A 15,427-nucleotide genomic window follows, 5' to 3' on the forward strand; every position below is an offset into this window, starting at 1 on the left:
GTGGGGTTACATGTCCACCAAGTTTCGTGTACCCCGGTCTTTCAGTGTCCCGGGAATCATTGACGGAAATTTGGGCATGCGAAAAAGAAAAAAAATATAAAAAAAAAAAATCTGACTAAACCTATATGACCGCCGCTTCGCTGTGCGGAGGTCATAATAAGGAAGAGGAGTCAGAGTATATCAGTCAGTCAGGGTGCTGATAACCATCTGCCTATTAGAAGGGTCACTAAGTCATTAACGTTGTGTCATTAACAGCTCTCAGTTTTTGTCTCTATAGCCTCATTTATGTACCCATCCATACATTTTGGTGCCAATCAATACTGCCACACCACCTCCATTATACACTTCCTTATAGATGGGCACATGGAAGTACAATAAATCAACATGTCACTTATTAAATAGTGATACCCTGCAATGTCCTAGCAAAGGCACAAAGACACAAATGTATACATATGAGACCTATTAAAACTCACCATTTTATTATGATAATGTTATTTTGATATGTCAAAATTACAAGTGTGTGATGGAACATAAAAACAGTTACAAACATATGTATGCATATTTACATGACATTTATGAAAAGTAACACGCTACATCTGTAATAAAAAGAAAATACAACTATGATATGAGTTATTGACTATAAATTTTACATCATATAGTTGGTATTTTCAAAAAAAGGGTGATAGAAGTACCTAGAATGCATATAAACCGTTATAACCGGAAATCAGCACTGTTAAAAGTTTAGATGAACATTACAATGGATGTGAGGCACTTGTTGAGGTTGTCAGGGTGTGAGAATGAGCAGACAGCACTGCAAAGAAAAAGAAAAGATGCAGAAAAAGAAACAAAAAAATCAGGCAGTGTTTATAGAAGAATTATCAGAAGAGTACCATTTATACTGCATTTTTTTTTTCCAAAAACACAAATGTTTTTTTCCACTACCAAGAACTAACCACGGGATAGTTACATCATCAAGCGCTGGAAGGAGAAGAAAGAAGCCTAGCTACATACATCAGTGCACCCAAGCATCAGAGAAACTGGATAAAGAAACAACTCAACTGCTATGAAAAGTAAAATTCTTTTTCATAAACAATACACTCAAGAAACATGTTTATATATGCATTTCTTTTCTGTTTTTTTTTTTTTTAAACCCAGACAAGTCAAGAATGTATGTCTTTCTGCATTCCATAGTTATGCACAGTTTCCAAGATTGAAGGAAGATAGACTACTGTATAGCAGCAAAGTGGTTAAAAACTGAAGTCATGTTTATGCAAAGTTAACGGATAGGTTTATAATAAAGACAAAATAAAAGAAGACATGAAAAATCCAAACAAAAGTAGACATCTTGCATATAAAATACAGTACACAACATGGAGTTGCACTGTGCTAGATAATGCAGAATGAAACTTTGTGGCATTAAATACAGATTCTGTATAAATATTGGTAGTCCTATGGGTGTCCTACGTTTAGCTTCTCAGCCAGCAAGTTTTGTTATGGTTGCTTAAACCTTGGTTTAGGGTGGATGAAATATGAAAAGCAGTCCAATTCAATCTGGTGCAAGACAAAAGGCATGGGGAAAATGTATGCTCAGAGATGAGTGCACATACAAAACAAACATATCTAGACAGACAGACAAAACAAAGAGACAGATTTGTGATCTCAGGTTATATGGTATCAGAGAACTAGGTAATGTTTTAACAGTCTGAATTCTGTATTTTATTTTTTAATATATATATTTTTACCCTCAACATAATAAAATTAGTGATTGTTTCTAGCAGCTTCATATATCAAACTTTTTAAAAGTGGAACTGCCACTGCTGTACCCCTCAGTGTCCCCTTCCCACCGCGTTCAATACAAAACTAGAAAGAAACTCTATTTAAAAGCTTACTCCTCTTCTTCAGCTCCCTCTACTTTTCAATGTGAAATAATACTAAAAGGTGACCTATGTACATAGTGCTGTCAATGTCAGCTACAGTAATATACTGACAGCAGTGATAAATACAACTCTATCTTAAAAATTTAGACTGGGATTATTATTACGGTTTAAATATAGTGTTACTTATTTACATTACAAAAAAAAAAAAAAAAAAAAGAGAGAGTTTGGTACCTGGGGTAACTTTTAAAGTGTCATGTTACTGACTGCGAAAGAGGTTTCGTTTCTTTAAGTGATCATAGTTGCATAGAAAGTAAAGAATGTTGTTGCTTAGGACTGAAGGGGTCTGAAAATAGCAATTTGGATTTCCCCATGCGCAAGTTTTTAAAGAGTCATGGTCGCTTCTACTGTTGTGCAGTCAAGAACAGAAAAATTCTAGAGTGAAGATAAGCTCTGCTGGTAAATGCATCAACGGTGCTAATGCATCAGTGGGTTTTGCTCCTGGAGTTTTGTACTGGAGGCTGCAACGAGGTTCACAGAGTTCACATTTAAAGCTTTTAGGCGATCATGAAAACGGCATGCCAAAATCATAGACCTGTCTACTGCACTAATGAAAGAATACCATTATGATCAGAAAATGGTAGCGACATTTCTGAACCAAGGATTACTTTAAGATTACTAGAATAATATAGTTCTATTTAAATGTACAAAATTGAATTACTTAATGATTCTTCTTTTTAAAGATTTTGCCGCTTCAAAGATTTTTTAATAAACAAAAGCCAAATAGCTTTTTGCCATCTGTTGCATGATGCTTGCATGAACTCCAATATGCTTCCATCACTTGTAATATATCTTACAGCTCCAGTGCAAAACTAGGTGGTAAATGTTTGTATTCCAAACACTTTTGGGATAAACTTAATTTAAATGAGAGATAATGGGATTTTATTTGTCACTGAACTATTCCTTTACATTACGATTCTATTACTGGGAGAACATCCATTACTGAAAATGTTTTCACTTATGCGTTAGACCTCTGGTAATCTATACATAACACAGACCAATCTCATTGGATTTTTTCCCCCATTTTGTGTAACTGTACATGACAGTTGAGAGGGGTACTTTTAGAGAGGTTCTCAGGGGTGAAACTGTTGTCCCTACATACAAGGGTTCCCACACCTGAGTCATCATTATGCTTTGTGTGTGTGTGTGTGTGTGTGTGTGTGTGTGTGGGTGGTGGGGGGTTCTGTATGACACACAGTCAAACACAACTCACATATCACAAAAGAAGTGCAACACACATAAACTAGACATGGAAAAATTAACGTTCCGAAGTACTGGGTGACTCAACAGTGGGGTTCAGGAGATGCATTATATAAGGCTATACACATTTCAAACTAAGAAATGTTTGTTTAAAATTACAGTTGTTTATTCTTTGTAATGTGCATGGTATATTATTGTTAGGTGCACAACCAGGCACAGACAAACCATAAAGGTGTCCACAACGGCATGGAGTACTTAGATTCTCCATTTCAATCTAGGTGCTTTGATGAGGGGAGATTAGACTACTTAGAAGATCTACCATCAGCATGGCTAATGCTGAGGGAGCAACAATAGTCAGATTCTCTCAGATAAGCCTAATTGTAAGTGCCTCTTTTACAACAAAGGGTGTGTGAGGGTCTCCTCATCTTCACCCAAACAATAACAATGACAAATAAAAAATAATAATAATTACTCCTACAAACAATTTGTTCAAATGAAAATCTAAAATTAAAAACTTGCTGGTTGAGCCAACTTTTTGTTTGGAAATGGTCTCTGAGCACAAAAGCTGAGGGAGAAAACAAAATGTTGTTTCATTCTGAAACGCACGCGCAACGGGGCAAACAACACTGACAGCACGGGGCAAACAACACCAGGAGAGCTGCAGCTGGGAGGTTGGTCTTGTGAATATTGGGCAACGGGGCACTATCTTCATTCCTGACAGTAGGACATAACTTTTTTTCTTTTTTTTATATCCCCCTTAGTCTTCTGAGGGAGGTGACCAATGTGTTACCAGTTTCCCTTCAGTATTAAATAATCCAATCATACTCCACTGGAATGCAAGTAAATGGTCCAAAACTATGTTGTCAATACGGGGATGGAAGTCCATTCGACATCTAAGAACCGTCAAAAAGCTATTTCAGACGACACCCTTCAAAAACAATGGCGTTACTGTACTTGAACGGTCATTGAAAAAGGCGAAACAAGGAAACGTATGTACATCCACCATAGACATAAGAAAGGATAAAACATCTCTGCACAGCTAAAACACAAGAAGGGACTTCCTGTTAATGTATCACTAGAAGCCATTTGGGTTACCTTATATGGAAGGGAGAAAAAAAACATACCTAGTGCACTTTTTCTTCTGTCTAAATGATTACACTGTCAGCGAATGCTTAAGTCAGAAAAGAAAGGCCACGGTTATCCAACTGCAAAGTCACAAGAAAAAGCAAGAACAAATCCCTTTTAGCATTTTAACTCATACAGTATATTTTTCTGTAAGCACAACTGGGTACGGAGTTCCATTTTTTGTAATTATCTTCATATGTTATGTTTTTTGATCTCTGTACAAAAAGGAAAAAAAGACAGTATTCCTTCATGAAGATACACATTACTTTCATGAGTCTGAAATGGTGGCCTGTTTGTTTCCATGTTCAAGTTTATGCAAGTGTGGATGTTGAATGAGTGTGTGTAAGCCTATGTGTGTGTGTGTGTTCAGAAATATCTCCACATCTGGTAATCCTGGAGCTTCTCCATTGCGCGTTGAAAGCCTCCGTTGACACAAAGAGCCTTCCAGATCCACTGAAGCCTTTCCTGTTGGGGCTTCCGCTGCGCCCCCCAAACAAATCTCTAAAAGCCTTCCCGACGGCCTGGAGCGGGAGAGAGGAGACCCCTCTCCCTCAACCCGTTTTTCCAAGGCCAACGGGGAGCAAAGAGGAACACAACTACAAAGATGCTGACGTTTTTTTGCTCTTCCGCACCACTCAGTCCTTTTTGTCGTTTGTTTTTTCCTAAATTCCGAGAAACAAAATTCTCTGTGGTTGCATCGTTGTTTTTTTTTTAATAATTCCCATAGGTGGGCACGTGGCGACTTTCCGCGGGGGGTGGCAAATGTTGTTGCCGCTCAGCCGGCCGCCTTGTGCTTGCCGCCGCAGCAGCGGCACGCCTCGCCGCAGTGGTGGCACAGGCGCAGCGGCAGGTAGCAGCACATACACGGCGCCACCAGCGAGAGCGCCAACAGCGCCGCCCAGCGCAGGCAGAACTGCTCGTCGGACGTGTCGCACGAGCAAGGGTCCGAGAAGTCGCCCTCAGAGTCGGACATGCAGTGGTAGAGCAGGCTCTCGGCGCACAGCATGCAGCTGACGCGGTGGATGCACTGCCGGATGGGGTCCGGTGCGTCCGGGCACTGGCCCCGCCGGTTGTCCTGCCGGTTGAACATCTCGCGGCAGTAGAGGCAGCGCGAGCGCTCGCCCTCCTCCCGGCGCCGCCGTGACGCCTTGCCCTTGAGCAGCGGTGACGGCTGTTGCGTCTTCACTGGCTCCTTGTGCCCGTGGCCGCCCCCGATGCCGCCCACCCCGCCAAGGCCTCCCCCCACGCCGCCCAGGGAGCCCTCTGGGTACAGGTAGGAGCAGGGCTTGGACTCGTGCTCGTCACGCTCAGTTTCCTGCCTCCACACCACCGGGTGGCGGTAGTCCTCGTAGCCCCGGATCAGCACGTCCTTGCGGGGGTTGATGCGCACAATCTCCTCCTCATCTGGGTGGAAGGTGACGTGGCGCTGGGAGCTAAAGGAGACCTGGAGTGATGAGAGAGAGAGAGAGAGAGAGAGAGAGAGAGAGAGAGAGAGAGAGAGAGAGAGAGAGAGAGAGAGAGAGAGAGAGAGAGAGAGAGAGAGAGAGACAGAGAGACAGAGAGACAGAGAGACAGAGAGACAGACTCTGAGCTGATGGTGCAGTGCAGACCGATTTGCAGAAGACACCCACACAATGATGCTATGAACATATGGCCATAACTCATCGCAGAACAATAACAAAGCTTTTTCCCCGCAGGGGCCTTTTCTTCTAACAACACAGAAGATCTTAAATGTAGCTAGAGGTAGGGATTTACATTTAAGACATTCAACAAGTAATCTGAGAATAGATAAACAAGCTTAAGTGCTTTTGAAACTGTGCCCAATTATTATTTACATGGCCTACTTTTTAAGACTAGCCTACACAAACACTTCCTGATAAAGAGTTGGATCGATACGTTTTAATACAGTCTACTCCAAACTGACAGAACACCAACAGGAAAATGTTCTTCAGCATGAGCAGGATGGAGAGCTTTGTGAGGAGGGATATTGGACCTGGGGTGGCAGGTAGCGGCGGTGGGAGGTGGGGAATTCATCGAAGGGCTGGGCGCGCACGTAACAGCCGCGGAGCTCGCTGGGCATCATGCCCCCGTGGGGTGAGAAGGGCTCCTTCATGGGGCTGCAGATGGAGGGTGGCTCTGTGGGCACCTGCAACACGCACAAACAAACAAACAAACAAACAAACAAACAAACACCCAGTGAGAAGTGTGAAATCACTACACTTCAGACAGAACACACATTATTGTAGCTAAACCTATTACTACAAATTACTAATATACTACCCGGATATATTTGTGAGTATTTTTATGTTTTGTTAACATTCTACTATGAAAGATTCCACACCCCACTTTACTAAACCAAACAAAAGCAGCACAAACAAATAAACACACTCAAACGGAATAATGAGGAAAGGGCAAACATCTACAGCAGTAATTAAACAGGTCAGGGAAAGCTAGGTACCAACACTATCAGTGTCAAATTCTTCTTTATAGGAAAGTTCTACTCGTGTCTAACTTCAATGAGCACTGAATTGCTTACACAAAGCTGGAAAAAAGGCTAATGATGAGCGTATTTGAGATGAAGCCTTCTGCTGCCCACGGGAGCTCCCTAACTGTCCACAAGGTGGAGCTCTGTGCCTAGGAAACACATGTGCTGCTGGATGACTCCACACCTTCTGTGTGAAGAACTTTCGAGTTCATGTCGTCCTTGCACACGTTCCTAGCATTTCTTTTTCCTTTTTTTCCCTTCTCCGCCTTTCTGTGGGTGGGTGGCAGAACTAGGGAGCTGTGACTGATGTACACCGAGAACCTTTGAACGTGCCAAATGCAAGAATCCATCACTCCTGACACCAGCGCATTCCTCCCAGTGACAAATCCCTTCTTCACCAGCTCCCAGACATCATTATTCTATAATACAGACTTTATCTAAATATGGCTGAAAGGACGAGAAAGGTCAAATTACGCACGCCTCCTAATATTCTGATATTTCATCGCACAGATGAAGGGAGGGATTGTGAGGAACTAAAAAGGAGATCAAATGCAAGAAATTAATTTTGTGCATGCACATGTGCACACACAATATGATTTTGAATATGTAACCTTGATGCATCGAGAAGATGTGAAGAGTTGACTGCACTTGACCAGTGATGGTGGATACCGGTCAACACACACCCACCCACCATCCTTCCTGACCAAATGTTCACTCTGTCAATGACAACATGGCTCAGTGATGACTGCCCTACAGGTGAGGCATCCGGCATCATGAAGGATACCCATCTATAGATTGTCCACTTTTTTGCACAGTTTCTGTGCCGACTTCTCTCGTGCTGCACCAGCGCTAGCTAGCATCAGAGGGAGGCCCTGTGTGTAAACATGTGCCAAACGGCTTTGTCTTGGCCCCCTCGCGCCGTATCTCTTGCACGCAAACACATGCAAACCTACTTGCTCACGTGTACGTGCACACTTTCACCCTTTCTATCTTTCTTTCGCCCCATCACACACACACACACACACACACACACACACACACACACACACACAGACGCCCACGCCACCCACGTCCTGGCTTCTCTGCGCTCCGTGTGGAGGAGGCTGCTGGCACTGGTTCGTCGCTGCCGTGCTTTGTGTGTGTGTGTGTGTATGTGTGTGTAGTAGCCCACGCCAGTGTTTTTAACGCACAGCGGAAATCTGGTTTGCTCCCAGCTGCTGCTACAGTAATTACTGTCCTGTGGTTGCTAAGAGATGCTTCCTTCGACTTCTTTTTTTTTCACTCTCCTATCTCTCCCTCCCCCTTTTTTTTCTTCGTTCTCTTTTACCCCACTCCGTCGCTCTCTGCCATTACTCCGTATACGTATCTCTATTCCCACCTATTCTGGAATGCAGCATGCCGTGTGAGTGTGCGTCACAGACAGAGCAGAGAGCAGAGAGCAGAGAGAGAGAGAGAGAGAGAGAGAGAGAGAGAGAGAAAACGTATGGACACTGAGTTAAAGCGAGAGCATGTGTGAATGAGCACATGAGTGAGTGAGGGAGAGCGTGGCCAATGAGTCTGCCGGGACAATGTCATAAACCAGATCCAGCTGGAGAAACGTTGCCCAGAACTTAAAAAGCCAGATGACAGCTGTGTGTGAGTGTGTGTGTGTGTGTGTGTGCGCGCACAAATGTGTAGGGAGTTTAGGGAGAAAAAAGAGAGGGGGGGGTATTAAAATGGGAAACAGACTTGGAGCTCTTCTAGCAGTCCAGATTCTTGCATGGTCCTACCCCTATATCAGGCAGACAGCAGTGAATGTGGACACTCAAAAATAGCCAGCTTGTGGCTAACAGCTAACAACTCACAGCTAGCATCCTGGACATTATGGAGAAGAGTAGAGAGGCAGTCCAAAGCCCACAGAGCCTGGACACTCACATAACTAGCCACACTTAAGCCTCAATCCTATGACAACAGGTTGTGAAGTAGTTGAGCAGATGTGAATCTGTGGTCACACAGGAAGAGACACGAAAATAGAGAAGTGATTCAGGCTAAAATTCTCTCTTTTGTGTGAAAGACAAAGAGGCAAGTTAGAGGGGTATTGTATGCGTGTGGTTTACAGGATTTGCCTTTTTGATGAAAATGTTTGGAGACTGATAAGACCGGCATAAACACAAGCTTAACTTTGGCTCACCACTTCCTAAACAGGGTCAGAACATCCAGCTTAAAAATCCCTCAAAGGTAAAAAAAAACACAGGTCTTGACTGCGCCAATTAAAATGATCACTACCTCCCAAAACGAATTGATGAAGTCTTTACAACATCCAGAACGACAGAAAGAGTAGCAAAGGAGTTTGTGAGAGACAGAAACAGGAGAGAGAGAAAGCGCTGAAGCCAACAGGGCCCCTTGGCTGCAGTTAAGATGGCTGCAATCACACAGGGAAGAGAAGGGAAGAGCGAGACTTAACGCTCCTGTTCCCAGTGGGCCAACCTTCTGGCTGCTCCGTTGGTTCACATGTGTGGGGCTATCGCAGGCATTCACACAACTCTGTGGCATTCCTGCTAAATAGCCCATGTGTGGCTCTTTCAGGCCAAGAATCCGCTGCTTGTGAATTTATCCAGCAGCTCTTGGAGTTCCATGGGAGAAGCGTTCCTTCCCCCTTACTCGCGCTCTCTCTCCCTCACATTAGACTAGATTGTGGGCTCACTCTCCTCTCTCTGTGCAACTTGGCAGCAGAAGAAATGGCTTTATCAGAGAGCAACAATGCCAAAACGGTGTCAGAAACAGGCACTGTGTTGCACAGTGACATGTTAAATCACTGTGTGTGCATGTGTGTGTGTGTGTGTGCGTGCGCCCTTGATGGTGTAGTGTGAAGGGGGGGCTTAGGTCACTGCTGGGCTGTGGGTGTTGAGCAGGAGGAAGACTGTGGTCTGCAGTCACAAGGAGACAGCAGGATGTGGGTCTTGGTGTGTGTGTGCGTGAGTGTGTGCATGTGTGTGTGTGTGTGCCGGGGGGAGTTATTTGAGCCTTTGCTGCTCCAGAGCTGCAGCTGGACTGTGAGACAATGTGTGTGTGAGTATAAGTGTGTACGAGTGTGCATGTTGGAGGGGGTGGTAAGGCCACGGTTCCAGATGCCAGGGCACTAACGTCTCTGAGCTGTGAAAACGCGTACCATACCAAGGCCTGGGTCAAATCAGATTACACAAGTCTCTCCCAGTGACTAAGACAATATGAGCATGAAGCTGCCTACCCTTTTAGTATGCCAAGTGATTTTTTTTTTTTTTTTAAATCACAATCTTCAGGAAAAAATGTTTCATGATCCATGTTTCATATACCATGAATATGATCTGATTATTACAAATGAGAAAAAGAGGAACTAGGAAACCACAAACACACTTCTAGAGGGCAAGATAAAAAAAAGAAAGCCATTTTAATTAGTTTACGGTCGAATTTCGAGAAAAGGGCTTTGGCTTTGTGCCAGCTGGTGCTTGTGTCGTTTCGTGGTCTGCCTGTGTGCGGCTTTCGCTCTGAAACACTGCAGCGCTTCGGTGACTAAGTGTTTCGTCCGTTCCCAGGCCTGCAACCCTGCGTGCAGTCTGATGCCATGTCACCATGGCGACACTCTCGGCAGCTTTGCTGCCGCTGCCTCCCCCTGCCTGCTCTTCTGCCGCCTAGCAACAGTCGAGCCACTGGGCTTCCTGTATCATTGATCTCAGGTGATCTCCGCAGGAGCAGCTTTTCCCAGCGATGTCTCTGCGAGCTCTGTGAATGAAGAGAGCAGGAGGAGGGGGATGGCTACCGCTGCTGTTGCTAACTAACCAACACCCCCTCGCATTCACATTTTCTGTAATACATTCATCCATTTAGTACACTACTTACATCTTTGTTTCATAAACACTGCTCATTGAGAAGTAAATCAAATTCCAGCCAGAATTACTGTACACCGATAAGGATCATACAGTGTTTATTTCAAAACAGGTCTTGTCCAAATGCCAAGGGTCAACACATTGCAACTGAATGTACTCCTCACATTCAATTGATATGCTAACAACTTGAACTATTATGGCAATTTCATTAGCACAGAATTGTGGTGAAAAACAAAAACAGATAGAAGGTTGTTATTTCGTACTAAGATGACAAGTGATGAACGTTTTTTGATGGTGCCTTAGTCCCTCTCTCCTGCATTGATTTGACATCTGTCTTTTAAATACAGTAGACAATGTGTGTCAAAGCTCAATCACACTAAACCTCATGAGTTTACAAATAACAATATGACCAGGGTTTATGATAGCCAGTAATTGCTAGCTTTAAATATCCAGTAATAATACTTATACCAAACTAAACAAAACAGAATGTATCCAATCATGTTTCATTTTCTTTGAAGCTTCAGGTTGAGCTCCACCCTACAGAGCCTTCAGCACCACATCAGAAGGGGCAACAAACTGAAAATCTCATTTGGATTGTCAGAAACATCAGAATCCAGCTAATCAAATGGTTCTGTTTCTACAAGGTGGTCTAATCTATTGGAAATATCAGCAGCTCTCCCGATTTGTTTGAAAGAAAAATTCAGACATCTATCTATTCACATATTTACAAATTTAGCTGCCTATCCTATATACACATTACAGTTGCATTTGTAACATAGAGTGCTATTTAAACAACTAGATTACGGTACCCGAAAAGTTTTGGATTTCGAGAACTCAACAGGACACACCAGATGCCAGAGAAACTAGTTTGTGACACAACAGATCACAACAGCGTGTTTGTGTTCTGAAGGCCAAGGAGAGGCAATGTGCCTATGGCGCCAATACACTGGTCAAACTGCAGTCTGAGAGCACTGGGAAACTAAAATGCAGCCAATTTACTCAAGATACCAGGTTAAAGTGCCGCGTCAAGCACAATCTCACACTGTATCAGATATCACCCACAAATCTTTGATCATTTTCATATTGAAATAAAACCACGCACTATGGGACAGAAGCCAAGGGGATGAGTAGACTTCCCTTACTAAAGGACCAATGGTTGAGTTTTACTTAAGGGACGTGGAGGATTGCAATGAAGTATTCTGTCAGTTCAGACTTATTTAACAAGTCCATGTATTGACCATCCTGTTGCTAACCATTTGGGCAAGAGCAAGGTAAAAGAGAGTAAATTATGAGAACTGTTTAAATTCAACTTTAATATCTCCAAGATTAAAGTAAATCTCCACATAGCACTTTGTATAGGCCTCTCTAAACCTAATGTTGTGGCATATTAAAGTGTAATTCCAGCGAAAATTGACCCAAGGGTGTTTTTCTGGATTAAAATACATCAAATAAACCGTGGAGACCGTATTTTTTGTTGATCAACCATTACAGAGCTTGCTCCGGTATACGCTATAGCCCCAAATAGCAAACAGTGGATTAGTTAAGGGCCATGAGCGAAACGCTTCCCAAATAGCATTTTTTTAACCAGTAATATTGTTCAAAACAGCATCAAACCTCATCAGTAGCTTGCTCAGGGTCCCTACACATAAAACACACACCAACAACGTAGTTAGCAAATCCAGAGTTTATTACAGAAGACTAAAAGAACACTTACCAACTGTCCTGTCCGACCAAGTCCGTATAAGGCATTACCTTCCGGCAATAAACGTCATGTTCCATGTGAGATCTCAGTCTTCTGTGAGATTAACAGTCTTCTATAATAAACTCCGGGTTCGTTAACTACGTTGTTGGTGCTTCATTTTATGTGTAGGGACCTTGAGCAAGGTACTGACTAGGTTTGATGCTGTTTTGAACAATATTACTGGTTAAAAAAATGCTATTTGGGAAGCGTTTTAGTCATGGCCCTTTAGCTAATCCAATGTATGGGATTTGGGGCTATAGCGTATACCGGAGCCAGTTCTGTAGTGGTTGATCAACGGAAAATACTCCGTGGCCTATTTGATGTGTTTTAATTCAGAAAAACACCCTTGGGTCAATTTTCGCTGGAATTACACTTTAACATTTATTGGTGATTTTAAGTATTTGGGGCTCCAGTGACACAAAACCCAAAATAAAAAAATAAAAACAGTTCTCTCATCGTCTCCATCTGCAGTGAGTTCCAGGAGGACTAGACACACAAAGCCATGAGTCTAAAGCCTTACCTGTAGTCCATCTTCAGGAGTGTCTGAGTCGCTGTACACTGGACAACCTGTGGAGGAAAACATGCACAGAGTTAGACATGACTTTAGCTATTCACATTTAAACATTAGCATGGAAGAGCATCAGACTAAATGAGAGACGGCTCAAGTGACTGACTCTGGAGACTCTGTGACCATTTCAATCTGCAGTACATCACATTGCTCTCTGAGGGTGAGTGAGGGGAAAACTATCCCAACATTCTTAGTAACATTGCAAGCAGGCTGCACAGAGAAGAAGTTGCCTGTATTGTAGCATTTCATGTTCAGAGTTTAGGCCATGTTGACTGAGTGGATGGTTAGCAACAACAACAAAAAAAGAGGCAGGGAGAGGGTCAGTGGGAATTTTGCTAGAAAAAGAAAAGTAGAAAAAGGACAATATCAGGGAAAACACAGTTAGTGGTTTGTCTGCACAGATATGCCTCGAATTTTAGACCATATACTTGATCTTGTGCATTGGCAGAGAAAGTAGTGAATGAGGGGGGAGAGAAAAGAGAGAGACAGACAGACAAAAGAAGAGAAAGAACGAAAGATCGAGAATGAGAGAGAGGCCAAGAGACAGAGCAAGACAAAAAGCAGTAGGAAGAGAGAAAATGAGTGGGGGGAGGGAGGGAGAGAGAGAGAGAGAGAGAGAGAGAGAGAGAGAGAGAGAGAGAGAGAGAGAGAGAGAGAGAGAGAGAGAGAGAGAGAGAGAGAGAGAGAGAGAGAGAGAGAGAGAGAGAGAGAGAGAGAGAGAGAGAGAGAGAGAGAGAGAGAGAGAGAGAGAGAGGCTTCAGCTTCAGGCTCCCTGCAGCACGACTCCTCCAATGCCAAGCCACTGTTCTGGATGAGCCATGTGCGCCGTTGCCGTGGTAACAGAGCCGTGCATAGCTGACACACACTGCGGGTCCGGGCAGCGGTGCGATGCAACAGGAATACAGAGGAACCTGCTCACTCTCTCGCGTTCTCCCTCCCTCTCTCCCTTTTTCTCTAGCTTGCGCGCTCGGGCAGCATTACACAACACGCCCGTGCCTTAACTACTCAAGAGACGGACACTGGTTGCCTGGCAGGCCCGCAGCTCTATGCTGAGGCGCTCCAATGTGGCCACTTCAGCGGACTTGGCCCTCGGAAAAAAAAAATATCACAACAGAAACGCCACATTGACAAAGTCCAGAGGATAAAATGTTCACTCCAAAACAACCCCCTCAGCACACGTTTTTTACAACTAAAAGCTGTTCAAACTCAAACATCCCTCCTAGTGCAGATTATACAAACTAAGATTTTGGAGCTAACTAGGAAAAGAACTCCTAAAAATAGGCTGTTTGTGGTATACGAGTCTGAACCCCAAACAAATGTTGTAAGTAGACATAAATGTGTGCTAAATATCTATCTATTTATTTACAAGGATGTAGAAACATTTGTTTTCGACACTAAGAGTAATTGGCCATCCCACCACAACAAGATTGAAGATGACCTCATATGTCCCAAGTCTGTCCAGCTGATGTGATATCCATTTCAAACAAAAGGGCAGCATCATCAGGTCCAAAGTGTGAGTGTAGAGGAGTCCATGGCCTGGCCAGATGTTGTGCAACATCGGTGTGGTGCAGGGGGTCTGCTGAGCAGGCTGTTTCCATGCTAACCACTAGCCTCACTGTTTCACTTTCCTACTCTCAATGCTGTGAGCACCTGACAGTCCCATGACATACTCTTTCCCTTTCCATGTTCTTCTGCTGATCGTTCAACTGATGGGCAACATCAGACATTGATATAGTCCAGTGGTCTCAAACTCCTGGCCCACAAGACAGGCCCCCTTGGTCAATTTGGATTTCTAAAGAGATTCAGCCCGCACATCAATTTTGTGTTCCGCTAAGCTACTGAACTGACGAAAAAATATTCTAAAAGCACCATTACACCACCAAACCTAAAAGAGCAGCTTATGAGAAAATAGAAAACAACATCATGACTTCAGACACGTCTCTCAGTAGAATTATTCCCAAGAGCCAGAAAAGAATGTGATACAGTTGTGAAGCTATAATATGGAAAGCAAAGCCATAGCCAAATTAATTTAATTAGGAACACTTTCTGAAAGACTGAAAGTTACTGTTGCAGGTTGTGGATATTCTGCCCAGAAAAGGCATGTTATTTAGAAAGTAAACATCAGTCTCCAATAACCATGACAACAATGGCAGAACATACAAATTGATGGACAGGTGTGCACTAAAGCAAGAGTTGCTAACATTCATTCACTTAATAAAAGAGACATAGGCTAATGTCAAACCTATACTAAGAAAGACAAGTACAACAAACCTAGATCAAAATTAAATTATTGAAACATCCAATAGCCTGCATTGGTGCCAGTAAACAACTGACAAAGGTAAATGTTTTGCCATCCTAAACATTCAACCTGTTTGGTATTTGTAACTACCCAAAAAGAGATTCCCAATACTTTGAACACACTTTGAATCCCAAAACTGAGGCTTTGTATGACTTCTGGGGGACAACTTTCTTCATTCTTGCCAGCCCAGTCTAAAGAGGCCATTTTCATAGATCACAGACTCATTTCCATCT

The 15,427-nt window shown here is 43.2% G+C and overlaps 1 protein-coding gene across 1 annotated transcript in view; it reads right to left on the bottom strand.

Annotated features, from left to right (window-relative positions):
- Positions 1-457: 457 nt before the first annotated feature.
- spred1 (sprouty related EVH1 domain containing 1) overlaps positions 458-15,427 on the bottom strand; it is a 32,972-nt gene continuing 18,002 nt past the window's right edge. The window contains exons 4-6 of the mRNA XM_048227783.1: positions 12,848-12,894; positions 6,253-6,405; positions 458-5,703 (exon numbers count right to left, since the gene is read on the bottom strand). Coding sequence (XP_048083740.1) covers positions 5,035-5,703; positions 6,253-6,405; positions 12,848-12,894 — 869 coding nt within the window. The 3' untranslated portion in view covers positions 458-5,034. The remainder of the gene's footprint in view (positions 5,704-6,252; positions 6,406-12,847; positions 12,895-15,427) is intronic.

Source organism: Alosa alosa, chromosome 19, assembly GCF_017589495.1.
Source record: "Alosa alosa isolate M-15738 ecotype Scorff River chromosome 19, AALO_Geno_1.1, whole genome shotgun sequence".
NCBI lineage: Eukaryota > Metazoa > Chordata > Actinopteri > Clupeiformes > Clupeidae > Alosa > Alosa alosa.